The 20,469-nt window shown below is 41.2% G+C and overlaps 1 protein-coding gene across 15 annotated transcripts in view; it reads right to left on the bottom strand.

Moving 5' to 3' along the window:
* The window catches only part of LOC308199793 (uncharacterized protein), a 119,197-nt gene that overhangs the window by 70,806 nt on the left and 27,922 nt on the right, over positions 1 to 20,469 (bottom strand). For 3 of the 15 annotated variants that reach the window (XR_013954949.1, XR_013954953.1, XM_080604437.1), the window contains 3 exons: positions 18,397 to 19,589; positions 13,882 to 13,934; positions 2,022 to 4,826 (listed from right to left, as the gene is read on the bottom strand). Coding sequence is in view for 1 of the 15 variants with exons in the window: in XM_080604437.1 (XP_080460563.1) it covers positions 19,457 to 19,589 (133 nt within the window). In the remaining 14 variants the exon portion in view is untranslated. Of the gene's footprint in view, positions 1 to 1,917; positions 4,827 to 8,719; positions 10,032 to 11,532; positions 12,399 to 13,881; positions 13,935 to 14,150; positions 14,304 to 15,047; positions 15,875 to 18,396; positions 19,590 to 20,469 lie in introns of those variants that run through there. The other 12 variants (XR_013954951.1, XR_013954954.1, XR_013954952.1 and 9 more) reach the window with 10 other exon arrangements.

Genomic DNA, 20,469 nt, shown 5'->3' with positions numbered 1-20,469 from the left:
AGTAGGAGAGCTACGATTATTTTCCCTGTCACTAAAGTTCAGCGTGTGCTGTTGCATCCGCGTGGACACCCGTTGCCTGAACCGACGTGTATCATCAGTCTGCAGGTACGAGGCAAAAGCTATATATACATTACACAAGTTCTGTGTCTTTTATATCCCACGTTTTACCTTACTGTAAGGATTCAGCAAAATTACTGGGCATCCAAAAAGCTCAAGGTATTATTGAATAGTGGGGCAGGTTTTGCTTTATCTTGATCAACACACAGAGGAACAGCAGCTTCTTATTGAAGTATCGTGGCTGCCTTCTGTTTTCCCCACAGAAGTGAGTTCATTCAGATCAACAGGACAAGACAGACCCGATACGCAGTAGAAAAGCAAGCCGGATATCTTCATTTGACCATCTTTCAGTCTCCTGTGCACACGAGACTGCCTACCACTGATGACCTCCCTTCCCATCCATTTAACTCCAAGTTCAACAGGGGTAAACACTAATCCAGGAACGCTGTCATGCCAGGTTTTCTTTTTCTTCTTCCTCCTCACGCTTCTGGGTTTTGTTCTACATTCTGGTGAGCTTCATCTCAGCAGCTGAGAGCCAAAAAGCTAATGGGCTGTTACAAACACAGCCTCCAGACTGTCAAATACTGAGAACAAAGAATGGGGGGAAAAGCGGGGGAGAAAATGTTGGCCACAGGCACTTTTGCAACTCCCAGTCCTAGAGGGTTGATTCTGGAGGAGCTTCTGGTTCATCAAGCAAACCTGACTCAGAGAGGCATACTGCTGTTGTTTTTTTTTTTCCCCCAGCTGCTCCATTGTTTATAATTACCAAATTTTTCATGCATCAGAATAAGGGCCTGATCCTCCAGGCTGTAAACACCAGCTGACAGATCAAGAGAAGTCAGTTCGCTACTGGAAATACCTAACAGTGATACTGCATGCTGCCCAATTACTCCCTCTCCAAAATCTCAATTTATTAGAAAGCTGTTAGGACATATACAAATTCCCTGTACCACAGGATAGTCAATGGCAATTTCAGCCATTACCAGCAAGTATTTCACTAAAGAGGGTAGTTTGGCACTGTGATGTTGAACCAGAAAGACTCCTCTGTGTTCAGCAGGCATGGATCAAGCTGAACTTCTGCTCTGAAGCCTACGAAGCCATGACACTGCTCCACCAGGACTTAAACTGGGTCTTAGGCTGTCTTATTTGAACGCTTCTAGTGAGAAACTGCTTGCAGTCTTTCTGTACCTGCGCAGGTTGTCTTCTACGCCATACATCCTGCTCGTGGCTTTGCTTGCCCCTCAGCTCCCAGTCACAGCACTAAATAAGGACAGTGCACCAGGCTGTCCTGCCCCAGGCACTCACAGGCTTCACTGCCAAGCAACTGAACTGCTCCCCTTCAGGTGTTCAGAGTCAGTCATCAAAGCAACAAGCTTTAGGAGACTTCAAAACAGCAAGATTTGGAGCTCAAAAATAATAACAATAATAATAATAAAGAAAAAAAAAACAGCTCCTCACCATGTCAGCCAGCCATGCCCTCCTTCTCAAGTCCCCTTCCTTCCACCGCCCTATACACAAAGCAAGGCAGCGGTGGATGGGAAGCCACCCCTAGGCTCAAGGCACAACAAGCAAGCTTCCTTCCTGCAGGATTGCTTCCCCGAGCACAAGAGAAAGCAAACAGCCAGCTGTGTCCCAGGGACAAGGCACAGGCTGCCATCATGCTCAGACCCAGGAGGCCGTGGCTCTCATACCACAGATGTAGCTCCTCAGTACGTGCTCAGCCACTACAACCAAGTTGAGCTCAGCAGCCCTGGGCAGATCATCCCTTCCAAGCAGCCAAAAGACAAAAACACCCCACAATGCAAACCCCTCCTCAAGCTCGTATTTAGTGACAGGCTTATTACAACTCAGCCTCGTTACCTTAAAGCAGCCCCCGCCTCCATCTTCAGAAACAGCCAAGAAGAAACGTCCAAACTTTCTGTAACCTTCAGCCCCCAGTCTCCACACCAACACCTAAGACAAACCTGTGCTTTCTTTTTCACTACTTCCCCTCTTCCTTCCTCTTCTGATAGGCCTCCCCAGAGCACCCTCCCTTCCTGAGCTTCTCTGCTAGCATCAGGTGTTTCTGGGCTGCATCATGGTCCCAGCTGGTAGACATCATGTTCCTCCTGAAAGTCTGCATCTTTCAAAATAAATGGTTTCAAATATTCTCATTAATAGTAGTAAACAGTGAATTGCGAGCTTCTACAAATGCAGCTGAGCTTACTAAAGATTTATTGTTACATCTTCATCATAAAACTGGACAGCAAAGAAATAGCAAAGTATTTTTTTATCCCTATCTTTCTGTGCTTCCCTTTGTCAGACGCTGGCCCAATATTTATATCCTCTTGCCTAAAGTCATTGACATAATGAATTAAGGATACTTGGAAAGTAGAACAGAAAATTAGAGGCCATTTCTGAAAGTGCAGTTGTATGTGATTTGCCAAAGGTCATACAGTTCATGAGGAGACGGAGAGCACATCGCCTTAGTTCCCTGCCCTTGGCTTTAACCCTTACACCGTGCATCATTGCTCATAGATCTCTGATTGGTAGGTGGTTTACCCAAATTACAAGGCACATAATGTGGTTATGTTTAGATACCATATCTTTACCTAGAATAATTGTATGCGTTTCTGGTGTTGAGCAGGTAAGATGACCTCTCTGTCTCCCTCTAGCTGACTTCAGCTTCATGAGGAGTTTGGTAAGATCATTAGTATTTTTTTATTCTGTTATATGTAGTGTGTATGTATTTCTTCATATAATATAAATATGATATTGAAAAAGCCCAGAGAATTACCAAACACTGCAATATTCAAAGTCTAATGACCAAAAACTACATTCCAGTAAAGATTCGTTCTCAAAAGAAATTAAAACTTCTCTCATCTGTAGGGTCAGTGACTCAATTGGGACAAAGTATAATCGGTTCTTTCTTGAATTGACCAATCCTAACACTATCCTTCAATCAATTCACATATAGTTTTTAAGAGCACAACCACAGCTATGATTAGTGGAAACCTTCTAATGACGTTCACTGAAATATTTGACACATTTTAATAGGCTGTGGGGTTTGTACTTTTAGGCCAATAAAGAATATGACCACCACCACAGAATGACTTAAGGGACTATTACTAAGATGAAGAACTTCAGCTGTAGAGATCAGTTCTGCCTCAGCAATAAGACTGAATGTTATGAAAAGAAAGAGAATTGGCAGCTTTATGACCATAATTAATTTCTAAGAGTACCTATTCTGGAAGAAGTGTTAGTTGTGTTTTAACTTAATGCTTCAGAGCTAATTCCCATCTTAGAAGTGCTGGATAACCACTAAAAAATCTGGATACCAGTGAAGGGAGCATCTACAGGAAATAAAATAACTTGATATGACCTGAAGTTGAATGGCAAAGAACAACCATGTGCTGCCTAAGGACAAAAAAAGATAAAACTGAAGACTGAAATCTTAGCAGACATGAATAGTATGTGGACTACTTTTAAGGAACTCCCTGCCAGAGTACTATATAACATAAAATCATGCAATGGGTTTTGTAAACAGATCAATAACAACTTGCATGTAGATAGATTTTCTGTGTGTCCCGTCATGACATAGACAGTAGGAATTTATTTTTTTTTTCCAGTTTTGGATGAATGAAAAGTATGGACTCTTCATTTGGCAGCTTCTTGATCTGCTAGTAACAGCTATTTACTGCAACTGCAGCCTAAAAAAAACACAATCCTGTTTTTAGCTAAAGAGAGACATTTGTATATCCTCCTGACAGAAATTAATGCAGGATTTGGAAGCCTCAGGATCAGACCATGAAATACCACTTGAGACACCAAAGCCTTTCAGTCCCCTAATTTTACCGGATTTTTTTTTTTTTTTTTAGGGTTACCTTGTGCATCTGTGGAGTCCCGTAGGTTGTCAAACAACTCCAGTTAAAGGCAAGCAATTAAGGGCAGGAGGCTGCAATCACCATGAGGTCTAGAGTCCGAGATACTGTGGAGGAATGCCATCTTCTGTGAAACAATGTCTCTTCCTTGAGATTAAGTCCTGCATTTAGCTATCCAAATCTGGCAGCCTATGCTTCTGCCTTAAAGCTTTCTCATTTGCACAGACAAGGAGAAAATACAGAGTCCTACAATGTTCCAGGAGAGCTTGGTTTTAAAAAATGTGAGTTTTTACTATTTTTTCTCCCTCTTTGAGTTTTGCACTATTACAGATTGTTTTTTAAGTTTCATTATTTACTTTTCTTCCCTTATACTGAACACCTGACATTTGTCTTGGCGATCGATGCTTCTGTTCGGCCTCACACCAGACTGTTTTTTTCTCTGTGGTTAACACGTCTCATTTACTGAAGTCCTCAGTTTCAAATCATTGCCACACACATCTATACCATTGGTATAACACCACTGGAGATATACATATATATATATATATACATACAAATTTCCCCTTACAAAAATTATCTTTCATGGAGGGCTTATTGAGTGTGTTGTCCTCCTAAGCTCTTGCCTGCAAACTGCAAAGCTCTTGGTCACCCACATTCTGGAAGGACTGATTTGTCTCCTAGACCCAGGAGTCCGCAGTAGATGTTCATAACTTTGACTGTGCCCAAGTTGGAAGGGGTGTTACATCTCCTCTCAGCCTCACTTTTTCAGCTTATTCCTTTTTCATTATCATGCAGGGAAGTCAAACTCTTGTGCTGTGAAATTGCAAACTGTTTCCATGGAGATGATTAATCTGTTCATAAATCTACAATAATTCATTCACTACAGGATCAGGGAGTATGAAACATTAGCTGTGAAAAGAATAAAATGCCTTTAAAAAGACTTTTTTCCTTCTAAAAGTAATCCAAATAAAGAAAGAAAACAACAAAAAACAAGTGAAAGGCAAATGAAAATATATTTTACATTACTATGTCTCCTGTATGGTTTTCAAGTATTGTGCCAACAGATGTCATAAAATACATTTCGTTCGCAAACTTAGAAAATGCTAAAGAATACCTAGTTATAAAGTCTTCCAATATCAAAAAGGTAAAAAATGTTTTTCAATTACAATTACAGCCTGTAGATGGTATATTGTGATTTATATAATTCTATCGTGTGATAGGTACTTCCAGGCAGATAATATTGACCTTTAATGGCGATTATCACATGTTGTGTCTTAAATAGCATAGGTATGACAGGAATCATCTTCTATTTCATGAAACTGCAGTAACTCAGAGAGAAACATGTGGCAGTTCTTGGCAAACACTGACTTTTGATGGACACCAGAGCAGACAATAATATTCTCTGTAACTAGTGGTGGCTCACCCTTAGCCAATACTGAGCCTTTCCAAATCGTTTAATGGGAATTGGAACAAGTGTCAATCATTTTGAACTGTTCTATTTTTTAAATTAAGACATAGTTTTCCTTAAGACTCAAACACATTTATATATACAAAATGAACTTTGTTAAGTGATGTTAAGAGTTAAGCACATGGCTGCCTCCTGTAGCCACTCCAGCCCAGCACCGCTCCTGCCTGGCCACTGGGGCCTAGGCCCAGGCCCAGGCCGGGGGGTCTCTGCCCAGGCTGAGGGACACGGCTGCAGCTTTCCCCTTCGCAGGGTGAACTGGTAGCACAGCTAAGCACGTACCCCAGAGACACAGAGACAGGACGCTGGCACAACCAGCCTCGCAGACTGCTTCCAGCACCCCTGTGCAAATTCTGGGCCATTTTACACCTCAGTCACTCAGGCAGCTGGGCTGAGAGCACACACCACTCCCACGCCATGTCTTGGGAGTAGAAGACCTGGCTCCCTTCAGGAGCAGGCACCACAGGCCTATACCCCCAGCCTGCCTCCAGGAGCAGGCATCACAGGCCTACACCCCTGGCCCGCCTCCAGAAACAGGCACCACAGGCCTACACCCCCAGCCTGCCTCCAGAAGCTGGCACCGGAGGCCTATAGCTGCGGCCCGCCCCAAGGAGCAGGCAGCAGCTCCACTCGCACACACACAGATCCCACCAGTGACCAGCACTGAGATCCCCCCAGTCTCTCCTCTGCAGGCCAGGGTGCCCTTCACTGCCCTGACTCCAGCAGCAGGCTGGAGACCTCACACAGAGGTCTCACCAGTAGCTGGCACATCATCCTTGCAGCACACACAGATGCAAGAGAGAGTGTAAATACACAGAGAGAGAGTTAAGAAAGGATTTAATGAGAAAATATAAGAACATAGAACAGAGCGTGGTGTTCAGCTGCAGGGCTTGGCCAGACAAGTGTAATGATTGGCCCCGTTTTACACGCAACAAGCCCTTTTATGCCCTTTTTTACCTTTCCCCCCTCTTTGTTCCTTGTGATCCCCCTGTCCCCTGCACACCCCCCTGGGTCTGCAGAGCTCGGCAGTTTCTGTACCCTCGCAATCTGGAGCCACTTGGTTCACAGTCTTACCAGCTGTGTGCTTCATTCTTCCTGGAAGCGGTGCCGGCAGCTTTGGTGCCCACAAATTAGTGTGACTGGGAGGTTTGTTTCTTACGATTGTCTCCCAGCTCAGAAGCCCTCCATTAGATAACGTTGGCATAACCATTCCTATATTCTTACATGCTCATAAATTAGTGTGATCAACCAGACTTGGTTCCCAGCACTGCCTCCCTTTGCCTTGTCCCTTTTTGCCGTGGAAAAGGCCCTTGCCAAGGTACCTGTAGAAGAGCAGACACTCTCCTTCTGCATACCCTTACAAAATTTATTGATTTTCCACTGTATTTGACCCCAAATTAATAAAATCTATTGATGCGAATGGGTAGAAAGATGATCTATACTAGCATGTAGTCATTAAAGAAAAAGGGGGAATGGTCTAAAAAGCCTCTGGGGGTTCCACACAAAGTACACCTTTTTTACTGCATCTCTCGTTAATGAATATTTTTCTATCAAAACTATGTTTATAAAAATCATCTAACCATCCTGGTATGTGATAGACAAGCAGAGCTTCACCGCTTTCTTAATATAGCTCTCTTAACTAATGTCAGTGCTGTAAAGACTCACTTCAAAGCGAATGAGGAGAGATGAAGGGCTAGGTCTGGAGGATGAAAATACTACTGGTCTAGACTCTCCAAAGAAGCAGAAGCAATTAATTTTAATTAGATTAATTAAAAGTCATTTGGAATTTGAAATTTCCAATGCAGTTCTGTCATCTTGATTCATCATGGCTAGTTACCCTTTTTCACCCCAGTAGAAGTCAGCAATTTCAAATACTTGGCAAAGATACAAAACCTGGCTCTAAAAATGGCAGAAAGTAACATCACTCAGCCATCTAATTTCCTAGATGACCAACAACATCACAATATGACCCTACAAAGGCCTATTTTCCTCTCTGGGTCTTCAAAAATTAGCTGTGATGCCTAACCATGAAAGGTTCAATGAAGCCACTCCACTTAGGCCAGAACATGACAAATCTGTTTCCCTGTTAGATGAAAAGGCCAGAACTAACACATCGGAGATCTTAGATCCACCCACTAAATCCTTCTGCTTCCTACAAGTCTGAGAGATTTATGAGAAGGTCTCCGAAGTTTACAAATGAGGTCCCACAGAGGAGAGCTATGAGAAATTCGTTATGAGATGTTAAGTCTTCTGTAGGTATGTTTGTGTACATTATAACATATGGTTCTGGAATTCTAAAGAGTGGTTCACAAAACCTGTAGAAGGTCTGTCATTCAACTTCTATACGAAGGACTTCTACAGAAATTTTCAAATAATGTTGATATATAACTGTAGCAGTCTATGCTTTCATTCCCATTTGGATCAACAGGAGATTTTCAAAAAGGTAAAACCACTCTGGAGTTGTAGGTGACCTTACTAGCAAATAAATATTTTGCTAGTATTTGAGCAATGTAATCAAACTGAAATATATTCCTTCCTGAAGCCTTCATCTGTTTCTTATATAACTGATTTCATGAGAGTTCAAGGCATATGGGCAGCAGAGAGAGTTTGCACCTGGCAAACATCTTCCTTGCTAGCACTGAAAGCAGAGTTTGTATTTCTAAATCTGTTTTAATGCTCCTATATAGTGTTTGTAGCACTGACATACAGCTGCCTGTTAACAAGTACTGCAGAGATTCAGGGAATAGCTACACTGGTGAAGAGAAGAATAAATTCAACAGCACCTCAAAGTCAGAGAGGGTAACAGATGCACTGGCTCCAGCACTGATCCCGCTGCAGTGGACCAGGGCCAGTGAAACTTTTGCTCTGCCCGTGTGTGTTCAACCGTGATGTTTGGATCAGTCCATGAAATGCAACTGCTGCTCCTGGCTGGCTGATAAAAGGAAAATCCAACCCGCGGGTGCCAGATGCAGCTAAAAGCTATAGCAGGTAACCCATCTGCAGAGCACAGGCTCTGCCACTTCTCTCGGTCAGGGAGCTGGGAGCAACCTGGAAACACGAGTTTACAAAACATGAACCAAAAGGACTTGCACCTGTGTCATGCTGCTTTATGAGCATCCTGGATCTATTGTGCATGCAGGCAAATGGGGATTGTGGATGCACAGAATTCAGAAATAAGGTCCAAGGGAGTTGATTAACAAAGTACTATAGATTTCTCTTTTTCTTATGCTTTGAGTTACTCCGCCCAGGGTGTTTAAGCCTCACTTCAGACTAGTAAATTTCTTTAGATTTTTTCTGTACCTAGAGATATTTGGGCAATCCTCCCTTCACCCTAGAGTTGCATTCCTAAAAAATTACTTTTGGTAGAGGAAGACATCTGATTCAGTGTTTTTCCTTCAGCTTATAAGAAACTAAGATTTCATTTAAAAGCCTCCAAACAGGTTGATTTCTGTTGCAATAATGTATTATTTATTCAGTATTTACCACCCAGTTTATTATCATTACTTCCTTATCTAGTTTCTAGGCCTGATCCAGAGTTCGTCAACTGTGATGACGTATTGAAACATGTCAGGATGCAACAATTTTCAACTTTCTGCAAGGTCCAATATCCACAAAATGTTTATGTATCTGAGTTCTTCCTCCTTTGAAAAGAGCCAATAGTACTGATAATAACCAGAAGTTCTCTGCTTCCCATGTCCCCAGGAAAACCAAATAGAATGATCTGACTTGGCCTCCAAAAAATGGGGATGACGTGGGCTTTCAGCCCCATATCTAAAGATAAAATCTGTAACCCTGAGCTCAGAGAAAACTTTATTCAATAATTCCAGGATGATATTACACCATTAGATTCTCTAAAAAGAAGCAAATATATAAAATAGACCCCAAAATCCTGACTTCACCAAGAACTAGGGTTAACCTGTAATAGCTTCTCAGCAAATCTTAATAAAACCCATTAAAAAAAGAGGAAGCCTTAAAGTATTTAAAATATATATCAATAAATCTAATTCAAAGTAATTTTCCACCTCTGTTGTAGTCCTGTTTCATTTAGGCAAATGGTATCTGGGAGCCTCCTGTGAAGTAAAGCACTTTTAGCAATGAACGAAGTGAAATTCATACTTTTCTATTAGTACGCTCAGAATTTTGTGAGCTGTGGAGAATCTGTTAGTATGAGAGAATTTCAGGTATAATTACCTTCACCAAGAGGCAAATGGGCCCTCGAGGTACAAACCAAACAGCAAATACATTTACTAAAACATATCATCCACTAATATCACTGGCACGATGAGATTTGGTGCTGTGAGGACAAAGTGTAATTTCAAACAGATGCCTGAATGACTAGAAAAGACAGTTCTTATCAAACTGCCTAGCAGCTTTTAAAACATATTTACTGGTAGGGACAAACTGTCTGGGTGTAAATCCAGGAGCTCGTATTCTGCTGCTTGTTACATATTTCATTTGTAGGCTCACCGATTTGCCAGTTAACTGCACAATCTGTCTTAGAAATGTGGGCAGTTTAATAAAACTACTGTTCTCCCGTAGTTCGTTTTGCTCGCTAAAACTCCGTGAGTTGCACAAAGGTCCCCTCGTCACACAGAACTGGGCACTTTGTGATTTACGATGACAATGCCTATGTGCTGCTCACCGAAAACCTGCAGAGAAAATATTCCTTATTCAGAATTAAGATTTGAATATTTTTTTCCTCCCTTTAAGAACTACCACCTAATGAATTTTAAAAATAGGTAATTTCAGTAATGGAAAGACTTATGATCTCCTGTCCAAGGACTGATAATGAAATGTGCTTAATGCTCAAAAGTTCCACAGAAACCAAGGGGGATTACAGGTATCTGTCACTCCTAGATCTGGGGCCTGGATCTGATGGAATTACCCTCTCTGATAGCTTTTAAATTAACTAAAGGAGACTGCATCAAAACCCACCATCTTTTTAATCAACGTTTCTCAAGTTTTGGCGCAGTTCTGCACACTTTCCCTTCTGTGCTGGTACAGAGGAGAATGAAGACACTATTTCGCGGCAGCAGCACTTACTGTACCTCCGGGAGTCACTGGGGTCTCATATCTGCTGCAGTGGATTAAATTAAATCAAAGAAGAAGATTGCAGCTTAAACTGTAAAACAAATTTGTTCTGCTGCTGGAAGCAATGAGAGGACCACCATCTCCAAGACTAATTTCCAGTTTGTTCTACCACCCCCAAACCTTTTATTTTCCCTAAAAATTACCAGCAACCACATGGCTCTCCAAAAGGTGAATAAGTTGCCTGCATCAAATTCCAGGAATAAAAATAAAAATAACATGTTTTTTGTTGTTGGTGGTGGTTTTTCCCTACAAACCCTTACAAAATAGTTGGAGCACACAGAAGATAGACACTTAGAAAGCCATAATACCATGGGAGGAGGGGACGGGGTGAATAGGATCTGAGAGACCTCAGGCCAACCCAGAATAAAAATGTGATAGCTACATCATGCTCTGCATGAAATGGCTACAGAGAAAAGCCATCCACATTAATCTTCTGCATGTGGTTTATTATTATTTTGAAGGCTTTCTTCAGGTTGGCAAAGCCACCCTTTATAGAAAACAACGTATTGGATTCCTCTCAGAATAAGTTACACAAAGTTCTGTGCCTGAATTTCCTAGAAGGCATCCTAAGTATTAATAAAGAATGTCAATATCTGAGAATAGTAGAGTATTTCAATTTTTATTTTGATGTTTTTGTCATTTGGACATTTCCTTATTGTATAGTGCACTGTGTTTTACTGTTTTGCACCAAAAAACCATCAAATTTTCAATTATACCATTTATAATGGAAACTACTGCAATGGAGATGAGGCAAGGACTTAATTTTATCAGAAATCCTGCCTGAGACTGTGTATCAAGAAAAGTGGGCATAAATCTGTTTTATTATTCACCTATGATGGGCAACTGAATTACTTCAGAAAAGCTGTGAAATAATTCAAAAAAGCAAAGGAATTTTCAAGAATGTTTATGGCACCTCATGTGTTGAAATTCTGGGACAATATTCTTTCTTGGAAAACAGTGAGCTTGTGGTACTCAAAATGTTTTATTTACATTTAGTCCAAAATTTTCCATTGGAAGAAAAGAAAAGCTCAAGAAAGTAAGACTTTTGATGCTAATATATCTAAAATAAATATGTATCACCGAACTATGAGCCCATTAGCACTGTCCATGCCATTTGTATTAATTATAAATGCTTATCACCAGGTTATGTTGCTTGTTTGCACCATCCTTACTCATTAATGTTAATTAGAAATAATTGTGACCGATACCTGAAATGTTTAATTAAAAGATTTATCTACTTCTATCGTGATGTTTTTGGACAGCTGAGTACAGCAGTGCTGGGATTATAGTGCTATCTTTGGACCTTCTGTAAGACTTGACACGATCCTGTACCTATTCTCATTACAGTTAGTCTTACCACTCAGGAAGAAACCTCCCTCTTAGCCTTTAACTCGCCTCAGGAGATCAATACTCTGACAGAAGAACTGATGTATTTTTACCCCGGTTCCTGAGGAAAGGAGATCCAGCCTGCTGCTTGGGCATCCCTCTGCCCCTTCAGCAGTCTCCTCCTGGAGAGTTTGACCAGATTTGATAGAAAAGACAACATCGTTGCTTTCCTCCTGCTTTCACGAAGCTCCATGGCCAGGCAGAGGACAGGGATACACAGTGGTGGCCTCCTCCCTGAGGGCCGTCCTACACGGGCTGAGTTCATGCGTGCACCCCGAGCACAGCTCACAGTGACAGCCATCACGTGCAGAAGGCTCTCTCACCTCCCTACCGTGGGGATACAGGTTTTCATTTTCAGTTTGCCAAATACCAGCATTTCCTGTCAGTATTTCCAGTCCGTCCGGTAACTGCATAAACAGATGGTTTTCTGGTTGCACAGGCCAGGAGAGATGGTGAGCCAAGGCTGAGCCAAGCCCCCTAGAAGCTGGTGCCTGAAGTCCTCCGAATCGCAAGACCTTCACGCTCCCTAACAGCCTCACCTCAACCGCAGGAGGGAAAAGCAAAATCGTTAGTTCAGAAGTCATGCCTTCCTATTTCACAGCTCCCTTTTCCCCTCAGTACTCCGAAGCACTGACAGGAAGGGTGAAATATAGGTTCTGCTCCATTAACTCCCTGATCGCTCCCGCATTTCGCTTGCTCCCAGCGGTGTCTGCTCTAAATGGCGGTACGGCATCGACGGCAATGCCACAGAGGTGCTTCCCCACAGGAGGGCTTTGTTGCACACCCTGACGTGGCATGGGTACAGCCTTCCATAGAGCCTGGTCACAAGGCACTACAGGGCTTCAGCGTCCTTCATAGCCTTCAAAATGCGTAGTGTGAAACAGCGCCTGCATCGTGCCCAAACTCAGCCCTTTACAGGCTGGCGAGGGTAAACTGCCTTTTATAATCTCATAAACTGGCAGGCTGAAATTATCACTGCAGTTGTCAAGAGTTTTATATAGATTAAATCTCATCTATGATAGACTGGTAGCAAAACCGAGTGTTTCTGTGTTGTTGTTTTTTTATGAGAAAAGAACAATCATAAAGAGAGAATTAGCTTCCCTCACCCTTCCAGAGCCTTGTTTGAGAGCTCTTCCTGGCAGTCCTGCCACTAATAAAAAATATTATTTCTTCCCAATTTTGTCCTTCTCTATCAAACACCCTGCTCCAGAGAGTATCATGTTCTGCAGACTGAAATGTTTCTGACTGGGATTGGGAATGTTTTGCAGTCCTGATAGTGCCCAGTCAGTAGCGGTGCAGTCGTGAGAGTGGGTCCTTACAGTCTGGCTGAAGGGGCAGGCAGCGCTTTGGGAGGATTTCTTAAGACCCTGTTTTTAAACAAACAGCTGGGAAAATAAAGCTAAGGGCACGTAATGCCATTTGGATCACAGAACCTGTAAGAATCAGTTTGCTGGGGGAAAGAACTGAGGATAGCTTTGTGAGCTGGGTGGTAGAGTTAGTCCCACAAAAGATGCTGAAAGACTTGGTAATGCACCTGCTGGTTTGATCCAGTTCACTTCACATAGGGAATTACCTTTGTTTATTCAGATAATTATTTTTGTAGGAATTATGAAGAAACCTTCTAGCAGCATGTTAATAAATGCATTGTAAAACTAGCACAGGACAAGTCCAGCATCCAGCCGAAGACAAGGGGGCACTCACCAGCCTGAGCTCTCCGTCACAAGGTGGAGATCAGTGAAGGGTTTTGCAATTAACGCAAAGTACTGAGGTACACGAAAAGCCTTTCCCCAGACTCACAGGATATTTTCAAGTGGAAAGTTGTGGTTAGCGTACTTTTTTGCTAAAGGACCGGGAAAATGTCAAGTGGCCCAGAACTGTGTCCCTCAGAAGTGATTTAACAGCAGATATTCCCAGCAGACACTGAGTGTAGCTTTTCCAGAGATAATGAAAGAAAACTAATAAAAGCAAAGCTTTAAAGATGAGAAAAACAGCCTGCCAAAACTCCATTCTCAGTACACTTACCCTATAACTTAACTTCTTCAAATCAAAGAGGTGACAGGATTGACAACAGCCACCTGTAAATTCATGAAAAAAAAAGTCACTTTCAAAAAAGTCACTTTCCCCAGTAAATTCACATTTGGATAACATTTCCTTCATGTTAACTTTCACATGAGCCTGCCTTCCGCATCCAGCCAAAGCCTTTACTCTGACATTGCCTTGAGATGCACTGGCTCTTAGTAATAATAAGGACAAGTGAGAAATTATTAGAAGAGATTTATTGAAAGTGACTGAATGCTCCAGGGTGCCATAGTAGGAGGTTCGATCCTCAGAACAATTTTATACAACATATTGAGGCTGTTTAGACTTTCAGCTTAAAAATTTTAAACTTTCTCCTGCTTCAGAGCTACTTTGACGCAGCTTCAAAGAAGATCCATCTCAAAGCACTATGAAAGGAAAAAATGGATGCATTTTACGATGACAGCTCCAATATCCAAGCTGAACCTAAGTGTCAAATAAATTAGGAGTGATCTAGCAATTTTGGTAGTGAACTTCCTAATGTACAAGTGGCCTTAGGTTTTTAGCCTACTTTTCCAGTGTGATGTATTTGCAGATTAATTTCGAAAACGCTCACTTGTGCTACCAGTTTGTGTAGCTCTGGACCATAACTGAATCATCCTCCTTAGCGAGCTCAGTAACCGAGGCTTTACGTTAAATACAGCGTTAAATGCTAAATCTATTTAAAAATATACAAGTGCAACTAATTTAATTCTTCCCAAATGCAATGACTTGGTGGCTAAACAGGTATCTGTATTCACAAAAAGATATTTGTTTTATTGTTTGCCTTTTTTTTAATGTTTGTCTTAAAAGTCCCTCTGACGCACAAGCAAGTTCTATAATCTCATCGAAGGAAAGATAAAGTGCTAATAATGCTGCAAAACACTGCAGCAGTCTAGCAATGGAGAGTAGAAAGAGAGCCTTTGCTCAGAGAGGAAAACCTGTATACCTAGTAGAAAATATTTTTTCTTCCAGAAGGGAGGAATAGAAAGTGACTGAGAGCATAGTATTTTTAACACTATTTACTTTGATAGTGTGAGAATGTACTGGTTTGTAAAAAGATACAAGTCTAGTGGCATAGTAAGTAGCTGGAACCTATTTCCTAAAAACTAAAAACAAGGTGACAACAGACAAGAGGTTTAGAAAAGTTCATTTCATTTTTTTTTTTTAGATCAGTCAAAATGTTGCTGTCAGATTATGATTTTTTATTTCAAGTGGTGATGTGCTTAGAGGAAAAAAATTGTTTCAGAACAAAACTATCCAGACATCCTTCTCAATAATGCTGTAGTGGATTTTTTTCCTCATATCCATTTTTTTCTGCAAAACAATATTTCAATTCAATCAAATTATTATTGTGGAAGTTTGCCAGTTGATGAGCAAAATAAAGTCCTTTTCCATCAAGAAAACAGATTCTGACCCATCTCAAACAAGCTGCACATTTGAGAACAAAAAAAAAAAATGTATTTATGTTGATTTGGTTCTATTTGTTCTTTTTCTATTTTCAGAAGTTATTTCATTTTTGTTATCTTTGTCACAAAAGTAAAAATTTCGAAGTAAGGTTGCTTTTTGCTCCTCCCCCCCCGCTTTTTTCCCTCTTCTCTCTGTTATGATTTTACCCTAGCCTGCCTACTTCAGACTAGCTAATTTGGACATGTCTTTGGTTTTCCTGGATATTCACTCATCCCCAACAACAGATAATGCTTCTCCTGGCCTGATTGTTCCCTTGATTTTTCCCCTTCTCCAAGGAAAAGCTAACATAGTATGCACCTCTTCAATATTTCCATGGGATCCTGCAGAGTTTAAACAGGAAAAATTGGGGTAAGTGTGCACTAAAATCACAATGTGAAAATTACCATCCCTTGTACGAGCCTGGGCAAGGATCACAGCTGCAGAGGTGACACTGCTCACTTGCTCATCTGTCTTCTCAGGAGAGGCTTCCATGGACGATATTGAACTGGATCTGGCGACAAGCAGTTTCACCCATCACCGTAGCATAAAATAAATTTTATTTTGCAAACTCACTCAACTTCGGCAAATGGGCATCTACAAAATTCTCTTTCTGTTCAAACTGTTTCTGGGTTACTATTCTGAATTGATTTCTATTACAAAAGACCGTTCCTGCCTCACTTTTCCGCACATAAATAGTATTCTGTTCTATGGCTTCACTCATGTTGAAAAAAATACATTGATTCCTCCCTTTTCTGTGTGGACCACTAATCAATAAAATCTAAATAATATAAAATCCGACCTTTTAATCTCTGTCCTTTAATGAAAATAACACTGTAGAAACAACACAGCTATAGTAAATGTTATTCAATAAATTAAATTCTATAAGGTCTATCTACACATGACAAAAGCAGAATTTTCCATCAGAGTTAAATCATCAGAAATATGCCCCACTGATGGTTTGCAGGCACAACCAGACTGCCTACGCTTGTGCTGGGTTACGGCAGTTCAGAGGTGGCTGCTTAAAATAAACTAAACTGTGTTTATATACTTTATATACTATCTTATGGGAGGTTAGAAATTTGCCCCCACTCCAGGTAAATCAATATGTTATACATCAGCTCATATTTTATACAGTCTCTGTCACCTTGTCCATCAAGGCCAAACACCCAACAGAAGCTGGCTTTGTTGGCTTCTTAGTTATTTCAGAGATAATCTTGAAAGCCAGCGAGCAGACGGGGGTAATCCTTGCGTCCATTTAACTATAGAAGGACCACTTATGGTCAGGCAGCTGGGAACTACTTTAGGAGATTCGGGCTTGCAAAGCACAGAGCAGGTTCACTATTGCTTTGGCTACGCAACATCAACATCTTGCAAAACCGTCACCCAGTGATTGGGTTTTGCAAACAACTTTACTGCACTGGTTTGTAGCTGAATGGCTACAACCCAGGGCTTTAGATTAACTGGATCTTATGTGGTTGCAAAGGATGCAGCCGCTAGAACTGCGGGCATCCTGTAGGGTTATCCATCCCCTTCTACAGGAGGTACACACCTCCTTCCTCCTTCATCTACAGCAAGAGATGGTCAAGTATAACAACACACTACTGTGTAAGTAGGAGAAGTGTGAGAGTCATGAGAACTTTGTAGGAATGAAAAGCATGCCCCAACTAGAGAGAAAAATCCAGACAATCTACAAAGCAACAGGAATTATGTATTCAGAAAGCAAAGCACATCTATCTTTCCTGACATCACCAGTCCCAGACAGACAGTGAGGGATCTCATCCTGATTCACTCAGTATCCTCCTCTAACCGTTTCCTCCTCGTTATGTTGGAAATCAGACTCTGGTAAGAGACACACCAGGGAGAGGACAGCGTCGCTGCTGCTGCACGGTACCCCCGGGACCACGCCAGCCCCTTACCTTGTCCAGTGAGCTTCGGCAGCTGGACTTGTCTCAGGCAGCCTCTTCCCTACATCAACCCCCTATCGACCTTTTTCACCATGCAGTGGATTTTATGGGAATTTTTGATAACTTTCCTTGCTAATACCAAATTTTTAATAACTTTCCCTGCTAATACCACTTGCTAAGACCAGAGCTTTATACTACCAATATTCACCAGGAAGTGCTAAATATTTCAAACCATAGACATTGCTATTGCCATGACGTTTTATCCCTGAGGAAGCAACTGCATCCTTTTATCCAATTCACAATTTAAAAACAGTTTTGAAATCAAAAACTAAACTGAAATACAATTTTGATGACACCCAAGGTTGTACCCATGGCCTGGATGGGCATATTTTCAGTATAGCTCAGGTATCTTCCTGGGCTTCTTGTTCACTCATAGAATTTAAGTCCTGATCAGAGTTTACAACATTAAACATGAATGTAAAATGCATAAGGATGTCAGAAACACCACAACAGCCAGAGCATTTCTGCTACAGGAGTGCCTCTGCGATTATTAAATGAACATCCCCCTGTGAGCACATCACAAATTTTTAAGCCTTCACCTATTTACAAGTTAGAAAAATATAACTGCTAACGTAACTCCAGATTGTGCCATTTAAATGCAAGGTAGCCTTTTGTTGGAAATTGAGTATTTGATTCTACATTAGGTAAATTATTAATTGGTATGCTTGTTTCTCTTCTGTGTCAGCACTGGAAGTGCTAAAATGCTAAACGACAACGTCTGAACGTGCTTTACACATCTATTAATTAACAAGGGTAAGATTTTAATCAACTTCCACCAGAGAAAGATTAATTGAAACATTCAGAAATTTGTGTCAAAAACGCCTTTTACATCCAAAGGAATAGGAGGACAAAATCTTTGCAATTATAGTTTATTTGCTTGCTAGCAGGGAGAGTATCTGCTGCTTGGATTTTGTTCCAAGACCGCGCTGAATTTACTGCAACTACAAATCAGTTGCAGGGTTTTGACATCCAGTATAAATTTTGTTATATCAAGACTTGGGGGGACTTTGCAGCAAGATATTTTAAGAAGCTTTTAGGATTATTCGGGCATTCTGAAATGTGCTCTTACCTTCCAACTGTGTTCAAGTGAAACAGGCCGAGGCGGACAGACTGGCGAAAGCCCCCAGTGTTTGCTGGGTTCATGTGGGTGCTTCCCCAGCAGAGCAAGCTCTCCCAGCCTTCATCCCTCGCTGGCGTAGCTCTTGTAGCTCCGAGCTGCAAAACTGCTGAAGTGCACGGGAGTGAAGTCGGTAAGCAACGCCATGGCCACCAATTTCCTTTGCCCCGACACAAAATCTTCTCACACGTGGGATGCTTTTCCGACGAGCAGGAGTCAGATGGTTTTCTGGAGGTATCTAGGAACACGGTTGGGATCTGGACCTCACAGCTGCCACTCTGAGGGCCTGAAACGCCACCCATCCAATAAATCCTTGTCCATCTCTGGGCATTCAGTCTTCCCAGCTTTCTGAGTTACAGAGGATTTGGTTTATTGAATTTTGGTAAGAGAAAAATTTAACGATTTGAGGTTGAAAATGCATGGGACTCCTTTCTCTTTTAGAAAAAAACTATGGTACTCCGCAGTACAATATTAACTTCTCCTTTTCCAGTGAAGCCCACTTGGATAACATCTTTAAATGGATTTTAATTAGACAAGTGAAATCTCTTTGGGACACATCTTGCCTCTGTTTAAAAAAATATAATTCTCGAATAATTTACTGAAGTGACTGTCGGCATACAGAATTGTCCAAAATAACTGCAGTTCACTGTCTTTATAACAACAGATGAAATTCAGCACTGCTTAAAGTTCATTTGAGCAACGTAGCCCTGTGTTACTATTGGGATGTAAAACCAATGTTTTGAACTACAGATAGAAAAATAAATTTTAAAGAACCAATTGTGAAGGTTTGTGAAGGATTTCCTCTGCAGCCCAGCTATTAGCTGAAGCCAGCTGCGTTGTGTGTAGCTGTGTCTCCCACGCATGCGACAGTGAATCCCCCCTCAACTTGATTTTTGGTTGTTGAAAAATGTGTTTAAATGCCAAACTGTGCAGCAGAGACAAGGGGCATGAGATTATACAAGATGTGCTGCTTCTTTCCTTTGGAAGCGTATCGATGTCTCAAAGATGCTGTTTAAGACAATATTTTCTTTGCAGTCACAGCAAGCCCCTGCTTGATCACATCAACCCCAGCAGAATCTGCTCTGCAAAAGAGGGAACAATTTGTCATAGCTTTGGATCTCGAGTACTTTGGACCTTCGATGTACCTGCAGGGAGAACCATTAAAAAAATAATATACATACTGCAAAACTTAAGACTTTTAAGTGTTTGGGAAGGGAATAAACATTGCACAAAATCAGTAACCACAGTTTCAGAAAGCAGTGGTGAGCGAGCCCCTCCAACTCACACCTGGCCACTTTCTGCTCTCTGCGGTGCCTTTTTATCAGGCCAAAGAGAGCTGGAGGCATTGCCAGATTTAAGCTGGGAAGTTTGTGTCAGAACGTAAATATTCTGTTAATGTAGTGTTTTTTAAACTGAATGTAGATTAGCACTGGGCATCAAGTCCAGGGGAAATCAATACAACCCTGTTAGTCTATGTCAAAAGCAGTGATGGAAACTTGAAAAGGGCTCAATAATAAAGTTCTCTTTGAAAGACAAAGTTAGCCCTCAAAGGCAAACTCTTCCAGGCAATTTCTTAAGATATGATTAAAGATGGCTATAAAAACTTACTTTATTAATTATTTACCTTATCGTTGTGAGTTCTACTTAAAATAGCTATACACGTTTGCTAATTGGAAAAAATAACTTGAAAATCAGTACTCAGATTCTGCTCAGGAGCAGGTTATGCTTAAACTCCTGAAATATTAAAATACATTTTAAAATAAAGGAATCCAAATGCCATGCAACTGTTTGCAAGATGCATGGCTTTTCCTACATCGTATATCAAACTGAGCAGCAGTAGAGCTATGCATTCAGAATCCAAATCAGTTCTTCAAAAAAGAAATGGGGCTCAGACCAAACAAATTCATGAGCATTTTCACTCACATTGCATTCAGAATTTTATATGAAAAATGTTTGCCTTGCAGGCTGAGATATAAGATAAACCAAGACCAGAGACTAAGGGCATCTTCAACATCCTCACCCTAA

The sequence above is a fragment of the Anser brachyrhynchus genome, assembly GCF_964034855.1.
Source record: "Anser brachyrhynchus genome assembly, chromosome: 9".
Classification (NCBI taxonomy): Eukaryota; Metazoa; Chordata; class Aves; order Anseriformes; family Anatidae; genus Anser; species Anser brachyrhynchus.
The sequence above is the reverse complement of the archived record's forward strand: the minus strand, read 5'-3'. Positions and strand labels throughout refer to the sequence as shown.